This window comes from Eleutherodactylus coqui, chromosome 1 (assembly GCF_035609145.1).
Source record: "Eleutherodactylus coqui strain aEleCoq1 chromosome 1, aEleCoq1.hap1, whole genome shotgun sequence".
NCBI classification, from domain to species: Eukaryota; Metazoa; Chordata; class Amphibia; order Anura; family Eleutherodactylidae; genus Eleutherodactylus; species Eleutherodactylus coqui.
The window spans coordinates 253,606,669-253,624,991 of record NC_089837.1 but is presented as its reverse complement, the minus strand read 5'-3'; the positions used below and the strand labels follow the sequence as shown (position 1 = coordinate 253,624,991).

Here is an 18,323-nt window from a genome sequence, read left to right as displayed (position 1 = left end):
TGGTATTCCACTATAGCTCTACGCTGCTCATAGAGCCTGGCCAACATGTGGAGCTTAGAGTTCCACCGTGTGGGCACGTCGCACAGCAGTCGGTGCACTGGCAGATGAAACCGATGTTGCAGGGTGCGCAGGGTGGCAGCGTCCGTGTGGGACTTGCGGAAATGTGCGCAGAGCTGTCGCACCTTTCCGAGCAGGTCTGACAAGCGTGGGTAGCTTTTCAGAAAGCGCTGAACCACAAAATTAAAGACGTGGGCCAGGCATGGCACGTGCATGAGGCTGCTGAGCTGCAGAGCCGCCACCAGGTTACGGCCGTTGTCACACACGACAATGCCCGGTTGGAGGCTCAGCGGCGCAAGCCAGCGGTCGGTCTGCTCTGTCAGACCCTGCAGCAGTTCGTGGGCCGCGTGCCTCTTCTCTCCTAAGCTGAGTAGTTTCAGCACGGCCTGCTGACGCTTTGCTGCCGTGCCGCGCGACACCGACTGCTGACGACGTGCTGCTGATGACACATCTTGATTGCGAGACAGAGCTTGCGTAGGAGGAGGAGGAGGAGGAGGGTGGTTTAGTGGAGGAAGCATACACCGCCGCAGATACCACCACCGAGCTGGGGCCCGCAATTCTGGGGGTGGGTAGGACGTGAGCGGTCCCAGGCTCTGACTCTGTCCCAGCCTCCACTAAATTCACCCAATGTGCCGTCAGGGAGATATAGTGGCCCTGCCCGCCTGTGCTTGTCCACGTGTCCGTTGTTAAGTGGACCTTGGCAGTAACTGTGTTGGTGAGGGCGCGTACAATGTTGCGGGAGACGTGGTCGTGCAGGGCTGGGACGGCACATCGGGAAAAGTAGTGGGACTGGGAACTGAGTAGCGCGGGGCCGCTGCCGCCATCATACCTTTGAAAGCCTCCGTTTCCACAACCCTATACGGCAGCATCTCCAGGCTGATAAATTTGGCTATGTGCACGTTTAACGCTTGAGCGTGCGGGTGCGTGGCGGCTTACTTGCGCTTGCGCTCCAACACTTGCGCTAGCGACGGCTGGACGGTGCGCTGAGAGACACTGGTGGATGGGGCCGAGCACAGCGGAGGTGAGGGTGTGGGTGCAGGCAAGGAGACGGTAGTGCCTGTGTCCTGAGAGGAGGGTTGGATCTCAGTGGCAGGTTGGGGCACAGGGGGAGAGGCAGCGGTGCAAACCGGAGGCGGTGAACGGCCTTCGTCCCACCTTGTGGGGTGCTTGGCCATCATATGTCTGCGCATGCTGGTGGTGGTGAGGCTGGTGGTGGTGGCTCCCCGGCTGATCTTGGCGCGACAAAGGTTGCACATCACTGTTCATCGGTAGTCTACACTCTCAGTGAAAAACTGCCAGACCTTTGAGCACCTCGGCCTCTGCAGGATGGCATGGCGCGAGGGGGCGCTTTGGGAAACAGTTGGTGGATTATTCGGTCTGGCCCTGCCTCTACCCCTAGCCACCGCACTGCCTCTTCCAACCTGCCCTGCTGCTGCACTTGCCTCCCCCTCTGAAGACCTGTCCTCAGTAGGCGTAGCAAACCAGGTGGGGTCAGTCACCTCATCGTCTTGCTGCTCTTCCTCCGAATCCTCTGTGCGCTCCTCCCTCGGTCTTACTCCAATTACTACTACCTGAGTGATAGACAACTGTGTCTCATCGTCATCATCATCATCCTCCTCACCCACTGAAAGTTCTTGAGACAGTTGCCGGAAGTCCCCAGCCTCATCCCCCGGACCCCGGGAACTTTCCAAAGGTTGGGCATCGGTCACGACAAACTCCTCTGGTGGGAGAGGAACCATTGCTGGCCATTCTGGGCAGGGGCCCGGTAACAGTTCCTGGGAGTCTGTCTGCTCCTCAGAATGTGTCACTGTAATGGAGTGACGAGGCTGGGAGGAAGGAGGAGCAGCAGCCAGAGGATTCAGAGTTGCAGCAGTGGACGGCGCAGAATTCTGGGTGGTCGATAGATTGCTGGATGCACTTTCTGCCATCCACGACAGGACCTGCTCACACTGCTCATTTTCTAATAAAGGTCTACCGCGTGGACCCATTAATTGTGAGATGAATGTGGGGACGCCAGAAACGTGCCTCTCTCCTAATCCCGCAGCAGTCGGCTGCGATACACCTGGATCAGGAGCTCGGCCTGTGCCCACACCCTGACTTGGGCCTCCACGTCCTCGCCCGCGTCCACGTCCTCTAGGCCTACCCCTACCCCATAGCATGCTGTATTACCAGTAGTGCAGAAACAGAACGCTGTAATTAAATGTGCCGCTTATTGGCCTGTGGTTGGAGGCTGACTTCCCTTACGGAACGCACAGCAGAGCCAGGAAACAATTTTGCACACGTGCGTATGACTGAGCTAGTGGAATTCACAGCGCAGAAGCAGTCAAGTGGCCAAAGGCCAGTGGTAGGCCTTAAGTATTTTGCTTCTATTTTTTTTTAAATGCTGAGCTGATACAGCAGACAGATACTGTAGGCAGCGTATAATATTATGTATACTGTTTCCCTCTGGCGGGATGACAGCGCTGATGTAACAGAGACAGCAGATCCACGAAACAATTTTGCGCAAGCCCGCTGTAACGCTTAGCTGCGTATTAATTAGGACTACTACCCCCAGCAGATAGTATACATAATATTATACGCTGCCTACAGTATCTATCTGCTGGGGGTAGTAGTCGTAATTAATACACAGCTAAGCGTGACAGCAGGCTTGCGCAAAATTGTTTCCTGGATCTGCTGTCTCTGTTACATGATCGCCGTCATCCTGCCAGAGGGAAACAGTATACATAATATTATACGCTGCCTACAGTATGACTGAGCTAGTGGAATTCACAGCGCAGAAGCAGTCAAGTGGCCAAAGGCCAGTGGTAGGCCTTAAGTATTTTGCTTCTATTTTTTTTTTTAAATGCTGAGCTGATACAGCAGACAGATACTGTAGGCAGCGTATAATATTATGTATACTGTTTCCCTCTGGCAGGATGACGGCGATCATGTAACAGAGACAGCAGATCCAGGAAACAATTTTGCGCAAGCCTGCTGTCACGCTTAGCTGCGTATTAATTACGACTACTACCCCCAGCAGATAGATACTGTAGGCAGCGTATAATATTATGTATACTCTTTCCCTCTGGTGGGATGATGGCGCTGATGTAACAGAGACAGCAGATCCAGGAAACAATTTTGCGCAAGCCTGCTGTAACGCTTAGCTGCGTATTAATTAGGACTACTACCCCCAGCAGATAGATACTGTAGGCAGCATATAATATTATGTATACTGTTTCCCTCTGGCGGGATGACGGCGCTGATGTAACAGAGACAGCAGATCCAGGAAACAATTTTGCGCAAGCCTGCTGTAACGCTTAGCTGCGTATTAATTAGGACTACTACCCCCAGCAGACACGCAGTAAACTGAAGACGGTCACAGGCAGCCCAAATATAGTATTTTTCCCCAATTTTTTGGAAAACGCCCACTGCCTATATAGCCTGAATATCTCTTTCCCTGCCTCACCAGTACTGGCCCTATACTCTGTACAATGACTGCAGACTGCGGACGCAATGCTCTGTACGGCCGATATACAAAAAAAAAAATTGTGCAACACTGCTAAAAGCAGCCTCAACAGTACTGCACACGGTCAGATGTGGCCCTAAGAAGGACCGTTGGGGTTCTTGAAGCCTAAAATAACTCCTAACGCTTTCCCTATAGCAGCTCCGGCACCAGCAGCACTTTCCCTGATCTCTGTCAGAATGCATCTGTGGCGAGCCGCGGGAGGGGCCGATTTATATACTCAGGTGACACCTGATCTCGCCAGCCACTCACTGCAGGGGGGTGGTATAGGGCTTGAACGTCGCAGGGGGAAGTTGTAATGCCTTCCCTGTCTTTCTATTGGCCAGAAAAGCGCGCTAACGTCTCAGAGATGAAAGTGAAAGTAGCCCGAACATCGCGTGGTACTCGCCTCTAGTAACGAGCATCTCGAACACGCTAATACTCGAACGAGTATCAAGCTCGGACGAGTACGTTCGCTCATCCCTAATTACAATCTAAAAATAAAGTTAAGTCAAGAGAGCTATTCAAAAAGTTAAGAGATCACTGCCTTACACAAACAAGAACAAGGTTACAAAAGGACATCAAAGGCACTGAATGTTCCTAGAGGTACAGTTGAAAGCATCATTCACCAGTTCAGTGTGAAAGGAATAATGCCAGATGAGCTGACCCTAGAGCCTGCTGACATCATCAACGTCCTGTGAAAGACATCTGAAGGTTGGTACAAGGGTATCAGATAGGAAGAAAAGCTGGTTCACCCCAGTAAGGTATCATTGGCTGACACCAAATTTCTGAGGAGGCAGGTGGTCAAAAACCCTTGAGTCAAATGCACAAACTTGCAGCAAGATTTTGTGCAAGCAAGCACCGAGATTTTGTTTGTTCAGCATGGCACATACGAAATGTTTAAAATCTTCAAACCCAAACTTCAGGACATACAGCTCAATGGAAATGATAAACAATCAGTTTCAAGAGGCTTCCTGTTCTTTGTTCAGTTGTAAAATTACCATCAGCTAGCTGCCTTCTTGTTAAATTTAAACACTGATCCTTCAGTTTTTCACATAGGAAGTGAAACGCTGAGCAAGAAGTGGACGAAAAGTTCACTATTCCCAATGATCATTTGATAGGCAGTACGAGTGCGGGCGAGCTGGTGATTATGGCATCAGCTCATTTGCTAGAGCAAACGAAAATCATGAGATTCTTGTGTGGTGTAAAAAGGTCATAAGCCACGTAAGTTTTGAAATTCTGTTTTGTGGAATGATAAAACAAAACTGGAACATTTTGAGACTACGGCTCAGTGGTATATCTGGAGGAGGAAGAATGAAACATGCACTTAAAAGAACACCCTGCTTACAGTTGTGGCTCAGTGACGGGACTGTTTTGCTTCCTCTGGCATTGAAAACCTGCTGCAGACTTTGCGATTTCTTCAGTTAAAAAGATGGAAACCTGATAGAAGAATGGAGGCAAACTGAAAGTGTGCCTTTTTTAACCCATTGAAATCAATGTGGAGAAAACAGAAACATTTCTGTTTCAATTAGGTTTCTCTGGTCCAAAAACAAAAGAGAGAGATGGAATTATAACCGACAGCCATTACGGAATTGCGAATGCACCTTTAGTTGATGAGCTATTTAAATTGTTCTTGTTTGATTGTTTGCTTTTTTCCAAACAGCTGAAAGTTGTAAATTTTGCAAATAAACCTAATTTAAAATGGGGCTGAATAACTTGCAATTGTATCTAAATATGAGGCTAAATGCTACAATGAGGCATCTGAAAGAATCTCTTTCTGCAAATAAGTAATGACCTTCATGAGTTTGGACACAGGTTAGCCATGTGTGGGTTATATTTGACAGAAAGAGTACACAAGATACCACTTCTTAAAGGGGTTGCATGATTAAAAAAATGTTAAGGGCTAGCCATGGCGTAAAACAAAAAGACAGGCAATCTCACTTGTTTTGTATCACTTGGACACAGCTGAATGCTTCCCATGTCCGTGTCCCTGCCTCCAACGTGGATGTTCTCCAGGAGTCAGGTGATCGCAGTGGCTAATCAGAGGATGCAGCGTCACGGTTCTGAACGCCTGTATCATAGTACCCAGTATGTGAGCTCTGATGCCAGGAGTTAGGATGACAATGCTAATGCCTCTGATTGGTTACAGCGATATGTGACTCCGAGAAGATATTGGCGCCGGGGATGGGGCCATGAGAGAGACTGAGCTGCATCCCTGGGGGTCGAAGACAAGTGAGTTTGCCCTTCTTTTTGTTTTACGCCATGGCTAGTTTTTTTTTTTTTTGGGTGTAAGAAAAAGTAGATACCCACACAAATGGCCTCATTAAAAAAAAAAAAACACACCTATTAATGTATTCACTGAGGAGTGTCATGAGTATTTGAGTCCACGGGCGTTGCAGTATCCCGCCCCGGAGCAGGAGCCGCAGACGAATCTCGGCTGGTCAGCCTAATCTAATAAATAGGCTGACCGCGGAGAATCGAGGCAATTCGCAGCATGATCTAAGCATCGTTAGTTGTTGCTCCCCAGGGGGACTAAAAGAAAATGTAAAAATAAGAACAATAAAGTTTTATTAATTATTTTTTAAAAAGTAATAAAAGTTAAAAAATAAAACCTTTTGCCATATTTACAATAAAAAAATCTAAATAATAAAACAAAATACATATTTGGGATCGCTGTGTTCGTAAAAGTCCGTTCTATCAAAGTAATGCATTATTTACTGCGCACGAACAACGTCCGGAAAAAAAAAAAGACAGAAATGCACTTTTTTTGGTCACACTGTTGCCAAGAAAAAAATCTAATAAAAAGCGATCAAAAAGTCCTATGTATTCCAAAATGGTACCAACGGAAGCAAAGTTATTGGTACCAAAGTTATTGTGCACAGAAGATGGAGACAGAAAATAATTTTAAAAAATTAAATATCTTAAAAATATATAAGTAGCACAGCAAAAAAAAAAAAATCTATACAAGTTTGGTATCGTAGTAATCGTACTGACCCATAGAATAAAGTTAATATGTAATTTGTGTTGCAGTTTGTGCGCTGCAGAAACAAGGCACAGTGAAAGATGTGTGAATTTTTTTTTTTGGTTTTTTTCCATTTCTCTCCACTCAAAATTTTTTAAAAGTTTTTCAGTACACTATATGGTACATTAAATAGTACCATTAAAAAATACAACTTGTCCTGCAAAAAACAAGCCCTCATACAGCGACGTCGGTGGATGAATAAAGGAGTTATGATTTTTTAAAGGCGGGAGGAAAAAATGAAAATGGAAAAAAGCGAAAAAGCGTGGTCCCTTAGGGGTTAAGGTTTCCTTCAAACAAGTTTTTTTTAATAGATTTTGTGCTCTGAAAAACAGCTGTAAAAAAAGCCAACAATTTTTTGACTGGTGCAAGTGTTTTTTGTGAAGCAATTTTTTTCCATTCACACATTTTATCTGGGCTATTTTGACCAAGCCTACAGCCTGCTGCTACTGCATATAAACACCAGTGACGCAATAAAATGCACAAGTAGCAATAAAAGAAGACACAACAAAACCAAAACACAATGCATGATTGCTACTGAATTGAGATTGCATTCTGTGTAACTGGTTGATCATACCTGTCGACCAGCTCTAATTTCTTTAAGAACATTCTCATAGCAGGTTTCTTCCATGTCATGGAGTTGTTGTGTCTAAAAAACAGGAAGAGACAAGCAATTACACTAAGAAAAATATAATCAATAAATAGAAATGTACAGACTGCATTTGTAGTGCTTACTTTAAACAAGAATTACAAATTGATGTATTAGAATTTTCAATTAAGCCTCCACACCGTATAACAAGCATTTACTTTTAGGTTATTCTAAAAATATCAGTGCATTCTACTTCACCCTTTTAGGACCAAAAACCTTTTGGTGTTACATTTTAATTTTTTTGTCCCCAGTTTACAGGAGCCATATTTTTTTCATTCTACCAGCCTAGCTCTATGAAAGACCTTTTTTTGTGGGACCAGTTGTATTTTTAATAGTACATTTTAATGCACCTTGAAAATTTATGGGGGAAAAAATGAAACAGGATTACTATTAGGAAAAAACATAAGCGTGCCATTGTAGTTTGCCATTTGTTTTTACAGCATTAAAGGGGTTGTCCTGCGAAAGCAAGTGGGTCTATACACTTCTGTATGGACATATTAATGCACTTTGTAATGTACATTGTGCATTAATTATGAGCCATACAGAAGTTATCAGAAGTTTTTCACTTACCTGTTCCGTTGCTGGCGTCCTCGTCTCCATGGTGCCGTCTAATTTTCAGCGTCTAATCGCCGGATTAGACGCGCTTGCGCAGTCCGGTCTTCTGCTTTTCTCAATGGGGCCGCTCGTGCCGGAGAGCGGCTCCTCGTAGCTCCGCCCCGTCACGTGCCGATTCCAGCCAATCAGGAGGCTGGAATCGGCAATGGACCGCACAGAAGAGCTGCGGACCACCGAGGGAGAAGATCCCGGCGGCCATCTTCACCAGATAAGTAAGAAGTCACCGGAGCGCGGGGATTCAGGTAAGCACTCTCCGGTTTTTATTTTTAACCCCTGCATCGGGTTTGTCTCGCGCCAAACAGGGGGGGCTGTTGAAAAAAAAACCCGTTTCGGCGCGGGACAACCCCTTTAACAATGTATTAAAAATGTCATGCTGGCTTTACTCTTGTGTCAGTATAATTGTGGTGATTCCAAATGTACAGAGGTTCTTTTATATGTTACCATTTTAATTATTTTTCTTAATTGCTTTGTGTCATTGTATGTTGAGAACTATATATATATATATATATATATATATTATATATACTATATATATATACACACACACACACACACACACACACACACCAGCAAGGGGACATTATGGTTATACACTCCTCACAGGGGACATTATATTTAATACTACAGGGGGGTAGTACAGCTATTTATCACCACAGGGGATATTATAGCTATTTAGTACTACAGGGGGACAGTGTAGCTTGTTATTTCGTACTCAGGGGATGCTGTAAGTCACACTGTTATACAGTATTTAAGGGAAACCATTTGTGGCATTATTAAAAGTTCATCTTAATATAGGTATTACACATATGAAAATGCCAAAGACATCCGTATGGAAACATAGAGAATAAGTTTTGTCCAAGACAAACTATCATGTCAACCTGGACTGATTGGAGAAGAAAACTACAAAGCTAATTAGAAATGACATTAAGTGTGATTCACAATGTAATTATTTATTCAGCCACTTTCTGATCAGTAATGTAGTCATTCTATGGTCTGTAGAGTGATAATGGATAGTACATTCTTGTTTGTGATCTGACAACTCCCATCATACAAGTTGTACTAGGAAGTACAAACCTAAAAATTGGGGCTCACTATTTATCCCTTTTTTTGATCTTGATGCTGGTGCTGAAATTTATGTAGAGTTTGTTTCTGATGCTGTATTTATGTACGGAGATTGATTCTGGTGCTGTATTTATGTACTGAGCTTGGTTCTGGTATATAACTTATGTTATGATATTGATTCTGGTGCTGTATTTATAAAATGAACTGTTCTATTAATGATTACAATAATATATGTTTGGAATATTATAATTGTTGGACTATTAGTTTAGGGACTATTTTCTGTGGCATGCTACATATCAGCCTGACGAAGAGCCCGAGAGGGTCGCAAGCTCGCTATTACATCACATATTTTTGTTAGCCAATAAAAGGTATCATATCTACAAGATTACATGGTTTCTCTTACTGGGAACAATCACATTTTGCTCTACTGGTTAACATGGTACCAAACCTTTGTTTTCATTATACATATCAGTGATTTCACATTCATAATTCAATCACCTAAGTAGGGAACATGTTATCAGAATTCTGAGTCTCTTCACTAAAAGCATCTCCTTCTGATAGATTTGGCACGGTCAAAAGTGTAAACTATGTGTGGTAGGGCTTAGAAAAATTTCAGCAGCGTAATTTGCACACTGCCTTGCTTGTCCTCCTTTCCATCCCAGTAAAGTTGGGAGGTATGGTCAAAGTGCTGCATCCCAGTGGAAGGTATACAGATGTATTTGTTATTTTACTACAGCTAGACTTATTGAAGGGTTGCTGTCTATTAATAAGACAAAATAGTCTCTCTGGGCAACTTTAACATGCAATCATTGGAATGAGAGCAATAGACAGGCAGGCCGAGAAAGCAATATAAAAAAGACAGAAAGAGAGAGAGAGAGAGAGAGAGAGAGAGAGCACAATAGAAAGACCCAGAGGAAAAGAAAGAGACCCCAGAGAAAGCGATAAAAGAGACAGAAAGAAAGCAACAGAGATAGAGTGATACTGAAACAGAAAGTGAGAGAAAGACAGGCAGACAAACAGAGAGAAAGACAAGCAGACAAACAGAGAGAAAGACAGGCAGACAAACAGAGAGAAAGACAGGCAGACAAACAGAGAGAAAGACAGGCAGACAAACAGAGAGAAAGACAGGCAGACAAACAGAGAGAAAGACAGGCAGACAAACAGAGAGAAAGACAGGCAGACAAACAGAGAGAAAGACAGGCAGACAAACAGAGAGAAAGACAGGCAGACAAACAGAGAGAAAGACAGGCAGACAAACAGAGAGAAAGACAGGCAGACAAACAGAGAGAAAGACAGGCAGACAAACAGAGAGAAAGACAGGCAGACAAACAGAGAGAAAGACAGGCAGACAATCAGAGAGAAAGACAGGCAGACAAACAGAGAGAAAGACAGGCAGACAAACAGAGAGAAAGACAGGCAGACAAACAGAGAGAAAGACAGGCAGACAAACAGAGAGACAGGCAGACAAACAGAGAGACAGGCAGACAAACAGAGAGACAGGCAGACAAACAGAGAGACAGGCAGACAAACAGAGAAAGACAGGCAGACAAACAGAGAAAGACAGGCAGACAAACAGAGAGAAAGACAGGCAGACAAACAGAGAGAAAGACAGGCAGACAAACAGAGAGAAAGACAGGCAGACAAACAGAGAGAAAGACAGGCAGACAAACAGAGAGAAAGACAGGCAGACAAACAGAGAGAAAGACAGGCAGACAAACAGAGAGAAAGACAGGCAGACAAACAGAGAGACAGGCAGACAAACAGAGAGACAGGCAGACAGGCAGACAAACAGAGAGACAGGCAGACAAACAGAGAGACAGGCAGACAAACAGAGAGACAGGCAGACAAACAGAGAGACAGACACACAAACAGAGAGACAGACACACAAACAGAGAGACAGACACACAAACAGAGAGACAGACACACAAACAGAGAGACAGACACACAAACAGAGACAGACAGACAAACAGAGAGACAGACAAACAGAGACAGACAGACAGAGAGAAAGACAGACAAAGAGACAGACAAACAGAGAGAAAGACAGACAAACAGAGAGAAAGACAGACAGACAGAGAGAAAGACAGACAGACAGAGAGAAAGACAGACAGAGAGAAAGACAGAGAGAAAGACAGACAGACAGAGAGAAAGACAGACAGACAGAGAGAGACCTGTAGGCTTTTAATATTAGATTTCTGTTTCAAATAATCATCTAACCAAGCAGATTAAGAAGTTCACAACCACCACTTTGGAAACATTTTATGTTCGCGTAGCGAATGTAGGGTCAATCCAGTTCTAATAATACATCATCGTTTTCTGATACGGTGGAGGTTGGCTGAATGCAACCTAGAGATACAAAAAATAAAGAAGCCAAGGCACAATTACCTTCACAGTAATCAATTTTTACATCCACTGCCAGTAGGAATAACAGTAACAACACAATGAGGACCTTTACCAAAGGTGCTCAAGAATTGTTATTCCATATATTGAAAGAATACAACATACTATAACATTATATAACATAATAAAACAGAAATGTCAGGAGAGTTCTCATAGGAAACTCTTGAGAATAGAAAAGTTGTGCATGGATAACAATCCGGGAATGCACAATTACCTCCAGATTTACTCAATAAAAACTACGGATAAGCTAATTTTACTACAAAAAAAGATCCTGAATTTACCATTTAACAACAAGCAGGGCCAAAGGTTGAACATACAATATTGTCACTTTATTGTTTCCAATAGATTTTCTTGAACACATTTTTTGATCTTATTCTAAGGGGCTCATAAGTATAGAAAAATGTACCTTGCCAATAGGGTTGTGTGTGGTATTGCAGCTCAACTCCACTGAAGTAGATGGGTGCTGAGCTGCAATACCATACACAACCCACAGGCAAGAGCGGTGCTGTGTTTGGAGGAAAGTAGACATGTTTTTCTAACCCTGGAAAACCCCTTTAGTGAAAATCTAGCATTAAAGGGGTTGTCTCGCGAAAGCAAGTGGGGTTAAGCACTTCTGTATGGCCATATAATTGCACTTTGTAATATACATCGTGCATTAAATATGAGCCATACAGAAGTTATTCACTTACCTGCTCCGTTGCTGGCGTCCCCGTCTACATGGCTCCGTCTAATTTCGGTGTCTTCTTGCTTTTTTAGACGCACGCTTGCGCAGATGGCTCTTCTCCCTTCGGCTCCGCTCGGCAGCAGCAGCGTTTTGGCTCCGCCCCCTTGTACGCGTCATCGCGTAGCTCCGCCCCCGTCACATGTGCCGATTCCAGCCAATCGGGAGGCACATGTGACGGGGGCGGAGCTACGCGATGACGCGTACAAGGGGGCGGAGCCAAAACACCGCTACTGCCGAGCGGAGCCGAAGGGAGAAGACCCATCTGCGCAAGCGTGCGTCTAAAAAAGCAAGAAGACACCGAAATTAGACGGAGCCATGGAGACGGGGACGCCAGCAACGGAGCAGGTAAGTGAATAACTTCTGTATGGCTCATATTTAATGCACGATGTATATTGCAAAGTGCATTAATATGGCCATACAGAAGTGCTTAACCCCACTTGCTTTCGCGAGACAACCCCTTTAAGTAAGATATATGTTTAAGATTCAAAGATTCTGAAATGTTTCATGCAATAGTAATGCTTAGGGAAATGTGTATGTTTACTTATAAGGGTTGTCTAATGCAATTCTCAGAAAACAGGATATAATTTAATGCATGATGAGCAAAAGTGAATTTCCATAACTAAACAAGTAAAATGCCATTCTAGCATATTAAAACAGAAGTGAACATCCCCAAAGAATGCCAATATTCCCAATCATCATATATTTAATATGCGACACTACACAGGCCTTATCATGCACTAGCAGAGGACTATGGAAATCGATTTATGTGCTGCATAGCAGATGCATTGTCTGCTATACGGTTATTTATTTTAATATCCTAAATCAGTTTTGAAATTGCATGTGGTGATCATCGGCATCAATGTTTTCAGTTATTGCAGTTAAGTATATTTTGTGAGAAAGCGGTCATATGTGTACAAATATATTGTAAAGGAAAAAATAACAATGAAGGAAAATAATAATTCCAAAGCAATATGTAATACAGTTACTCCGTAATGTGAACATTTGAGTAAGAACTAAAGCAAAATGGTATAGGCTGCAAATACACAAAGTGTATTAAAAATTCTTAAAAAATGTTAAAAAGCTTGTCTAGCAAAAAAGATTACTGGTCAATTAATTGCATGTATATATCACAGGCAGGGACTCAATCACATTCAAGATCATGCAAAAGACTATATTCTGACAATGAACAATAATCATTTTGCTTGTTGCTTAGTCTATGTTCAAAAGTGTCAAATTTCACATATTTGGCTTCCAGTGTTGTTAAACCGACACATGTGACCAGGGCCAGAGCACAGAGATCAACAGGGCACTAGGCTATTGTAACCAGAAAAAAGGCAGAAAATTGGAAGAGCATGTATTGTGTTTTTTTTGTTTTGTTTTGTTTTTTTTTTATTTTAACCAGCTTTTTTTAGAATTTAGAATTGTCCCCATCTGTGGATTAGGCACCGCAGGTAATCTACAACAAAATATACAACAAGTAAGTTTCTCTGTAGCTTCTGACTTCTCAGTGAGATAACTTCAACAAGTTTGTGTCACATAGGAACACACTGTGGACATTTTTTGTAGGTAGTGGATGGGATTTGTTGTAATCTCATGCCCTTTTTTGGCATGGTAATCTGCTCAGAATTTTACCTCCTGCAAATCCAGACAGAAAATTCATAGCAATGCCATTGCCTGGGTCCAGACAAAACAAGAACATGTCTAATGCAAAGCTCATTCAACCAACCACTCTGCACTCCTAGACCATGCTCTGTTGCATATGGGTATTTGTCAAAAAGTTGGGCGGAAACTGAACGGTTCCCATTATACTCACTGGGATCCATTTGGTTCTGTGATAGGACAGTTCAGTTCAGCAGGAAAACAAAACCCAAAAGCACTGATGTGAATGAGCCATAAAGCTAACTTCACACGGGGGAGCGTGATATGGGCCCGTGAATCCGGCCCCCAGATTGCGCTCGCCATCCATGTGAAATCCTCGAGGATGTGAGGCGTTTTCATGTGACAACAGCCTCGCATCATTTCAGGGATGCTGGGAATCAATGGCCGGTCCTATCAGTGACTGACAGCTAGCTGTGTATGACTGTACATACAGGGAAGGCTGTCAATGACTGATAGGACTGACCACTCGAATGTTCAGATCCGAACGTGCAGAGATATAAATGAATAAAATACAGGTTATAATGACTCTTTCCCCATAAAACTATATATCAGTCTGCTCAGCTTCCCTTGCTTTAGAACATCATGCCTGCACTTTGGACAGCATGTTCAAGCTGACAGACCACCTTAGAAATGCAAATCTACACATGCTTTAATAATGCAGGCACAAGGCAAATGTGTGTGTGCCTGAAAATGTGTTGCTTTACATTTTTAAATGGATGAGATAAAAAAGGACTGCATTTTATTTTGGATACATCTGATGCAGTTTAAATTAACGAAATCTAAGCATAAATAAGTCCTTCTGAAAGTAGCTTTCAAGATAGCAACGACAAAATATATTTTATTGACTACTACAATATTACATGTGGAAGAAAACCAGCGCAGAATATTTGGTCTACTCCATAGCAGAAAGCAGGCCAGCTTGGTTGTCATTGCACGCCTTGTTAAGACAAGGTCAACTTTCAAAGATACAATTAGGCAACCAACTACATGTCTTTATCAAGCTATTCATTTTAATTCTAATGTGCAGCCAAATGCAATCTGTAAGGATAATTAAGGAGAGGCAATAGCAGTTTTTATAGACAGATACTTGATACAATTAATGAAGGTTAAAATATGCACATTGCAATAAGAGCCATATGGCAAACTATCCTTTTGTGTATAAACTTGAAAATGCTCCCTACGGTTAGCAGGTATCTCGCTTTATAAAAATGCGGCTGAAGAGCCTACTTAACCCTTAATACTGGCAGAGTATTCCAAAAAATATATATAAAACAGTGGCTGGGTTTACAGGACAAAGTGATGACACAACGGCACAAATGAAGAGCAGCGTGTAAGTAGTTTTATAGGAAGCCAGTACTGTCTGGAAGTGGTGAGTGCAATAATATCAAGACTAATGAGACTTGCAACGTGTAGGTGACAGGCACGAAGAAACTTCATAAAACAAAATGAGACAAGAATGTAATAAGATGCAATTGCACTTTGAAGCCAACTCATTTTACAGGTATCCTGTTTCTTGGTGTGATATTGCACAGACTGATTTACCAATTATTCAGAACAGTTCTGGTAAATGGTTCTTGCTAGCGCTCAGCAAATACTTTATCCTTGAGAATATTAAAAAAATAATAAGAAAAGAATAACAATGATATATAAAACTAATAGCATTTGAAATAAGGCTACAAAGAGTCAGCTGCCCCCTGTAACTGATATGTGCAAATGTCCCCGTTTTGATGAAAAAAAGTCAAAAGATAAGCAGCATCATGAATAAAAGGCAAAAGAGTGATTTTATAAAGGTGATGGTGTTGTCCAATTTCTCCAAAGGGGCAGTAGTCAATATGCAATATGTATACAGTACATTTCCAAGAGAACTGCGAATATGAATTGTAGCTACTGGTGGATAAAGGAAGACCAAGCCATTTCCGCTTGTTTAACCCCTTAAAGACGTGTCCCGTTTTGGCAACAAGAACATGGAGATTTTTTGTTTTGTTATTTTTTATTGTAGCAAATCTGAAAGTTGTAACTTTATTTTTTAAGTGATATAGCCATATGTGGGCATTTTTCTTGAGCAAAAAGTTGTATTTCTCAATTGCAGAATTTTATGCTACATATATGGTACATATAATCTACTAGCTAAAATTTATTAAATGTTTATGTGGGGAGGTAGAAAAATAAGCAACAATTTTGCCATTTACGTATTAAACCCTTAGTGACCAAGCCTGTTTGCGTTTAAATGACCAGGACAAATTTTGGAAATCTGACATCATGTCACTTAAGCATAGAATAACTGCGTAAAAGTCTTGAATATCCAAGTAATTCTGACACTGTTTTTTCGCCACATATTGTATTTAATTTAGGTGGTACAAAAAAAGCAATATTTATTACAAAGGCCAAAATTGGGAAAATGTTGAAAAAAAAATCTATTTTTTTCCACATTTTCAACTGCAATATGTCAAATATGTGCAAAATTACTATACAAATTGTTGATGAGAGATATATTTCCATCTGTTTATTCTGGAAGTACATTGCAAAAACTTTAGTTTTTTTTTAACTATTTAGGAGACGTACAAATTCAACATTGTTAAAATTTTGAGGAGCTTAACGACACACTGCGTAGACGAAATAAAAAAAAACAGTTGCGGATTTTGTAGAGACACATAGAAATGACTCCACAGGACCCCCCATTAAATGAGAGGCCCTCAAATGTGTTCTGAGGGGGGTGTTCATCTCCCACGGTGCCCGGCTTAAAAAAGACAGATCTGCCAAACTACAGAAACTCATGGGGGAGCTGGCCATAAAAGAATCCCTAAACAAAGGCCGCCCACTAGACGCAACTAAGGCGGAGATTTCCACGATCAGACACCAAATTCTACAAATATTAGATCAAAGATCGTTAGGGGCCAGGGACAGATAACGCAGAAGTGTCTTCGAATACGGAGACAAATGCGGGAAGTGGCTGTCCAGAACGCTACACCCGAGAGCCCCCATGAACCACATCCCTAAAATTCAGACAACAGGAGGAGTAGTACATGCAACCTCCGAGATCTTGGAAACGTTCCGCTCATATTACAATAAACTTTATAACTTAAAACAGGACCCTGAGCCAACTGTTGACTCAGGGGAGGACGAAACTCAAGAATATCTCAACAGATTCGCCCCAAAACGGGTGGACGCATCCGAGTTCGGAGACCTCGAGGAGGATTTCACACTCCCAGAGCTGTCTGTCCTAATAAAAGAACTTAGGGTGGGTAAGAGCCTGGGCCCGGACGGGTTCACATCTAAATTTTACAAAAACTTTAGGGAGGAAATCTCCCCGATAATGCTGGAGGCCTTCAACGAGGTGAATGGCGGCTGTACTTTCCCACCCCAGGCACTGCAGGCTCATATAGTAGTTATACCCAAACCGGGGAAGGATGCCACGGTCTGCAGCAATTACAGGCCCATATCACTCATAAACATAGATATCAATCTCTACGCCAAATTAATTGCGACTCGTCTACAACCCTTCATCTCGAGACTAATCTATAGGGACCAGGTGGGGTTTGTCCCGGGAAGAGAGGGTAGGGACAATGTGATTAAGTCTACATCTCTAATATCGAGAGCAAAGAGTGAGGGGTCCCCGCTCTGTCTCATGGCCGTAGATGCAGAAAAGGCCTTTGACAGGGTGAGGTGGAGTTTCATGGAAGCCACCCTGCAGAGCGTGGGTCTGGGGCCGCGCATGAGAGAACGGATATTGGCCTGATATAAAGACCCAACAGCTAGAGTAAGGGTTAATGGGGTGCTGTCAGACACCATCCACATACACAATGGAACTAGGCAAGGGTGTCCGCTGTCACCCTTCCTCTACATCTTAACGATGGAATCACTTGCAAATGCCATTAGGGCAAATGGGTCCATTAGAGGGGTTAAGGTGGGACACACAGATCACAAGTTATCCTTGTTTTCCGATGACCTTCTGTTATATTTGTCCTGCCCAAACGTGGGAATCTTCGTCCTACTTCAGGAGTTCAACAGATTTAGCAAAATTAGCAATTTCAAAATAAACCTGCAGAAGACGGAGATCCTGAATGTAGCCATACCCCAAGCAGAAGAACTGAGGCTGAAAAGGCAATTCCCATTCAAATGGCAGAGCGGGTCCATAAAATATCTTGGCACTCAGCTCCCGGCTGATCCCACACACACATTCGACCTAAACTACAAACCATTTCTATCAAACATAGAAAAAGATCTTGACAAGTGGAATCCCCTATTCCTGTCGTGGAGCGGCCGCATTATTACGGTCAAGATGGTAACACTCCCAAGGTTCCTCTATCTCTGCCAGGCCTTCCCCATCCGATTAAATAGACACTACCTGATGCGTATACGATCCCTAATTACTAAATTCGTCTGGCGAGGACGCAGACCCAGACAAAAATATAGCACGCTAGTCAGATTTAAAGAACGAGGAGGTCTTAGTCTACCAGACTTTGCCCTTTATTATAAGGCGAACATAGCCAAATGTGTCCTCAATATCCTTAAGCACAGTGAATCTAAATTATGGGTTGAGCTAGAAACTGAATCGGAGCCGGAGGTGGCGCAGGGGATATTCTGGATACCGGGAGGCCTCCTTAAGGAGTGCCTCAGAGTGTCCCCCTTATTGAGGCAGTTGGCGGAGGCCTGGGCGAGC

General features: G+C 43.0%; 1 protein-coding gene across 2 annotated transcripts in view; it reads right to left on the bottom strand.

The window, feature by feature from the left end:
• Positions 1-18,323, bottom strand: part of ASCC3 (activating signal cointegrator 1 complex subunit 3) — a 677,124-nt gene that overhangs the window by 372,893 nt on the left and 285,908 nt on the right. For both annotated transcript variants that reach the window (XM_066608127.1, XM_066608136.1), the window contains exon 13: positions 7,135-7,206. In XM_066608127.1, coding sequence (XP_066464224.1) covers positions 7,135-7,206 — 72 coding nt within the window. The remainder of the gene's footprint in view (positions 1-7,134; positions 7,207-18,323) is intronic.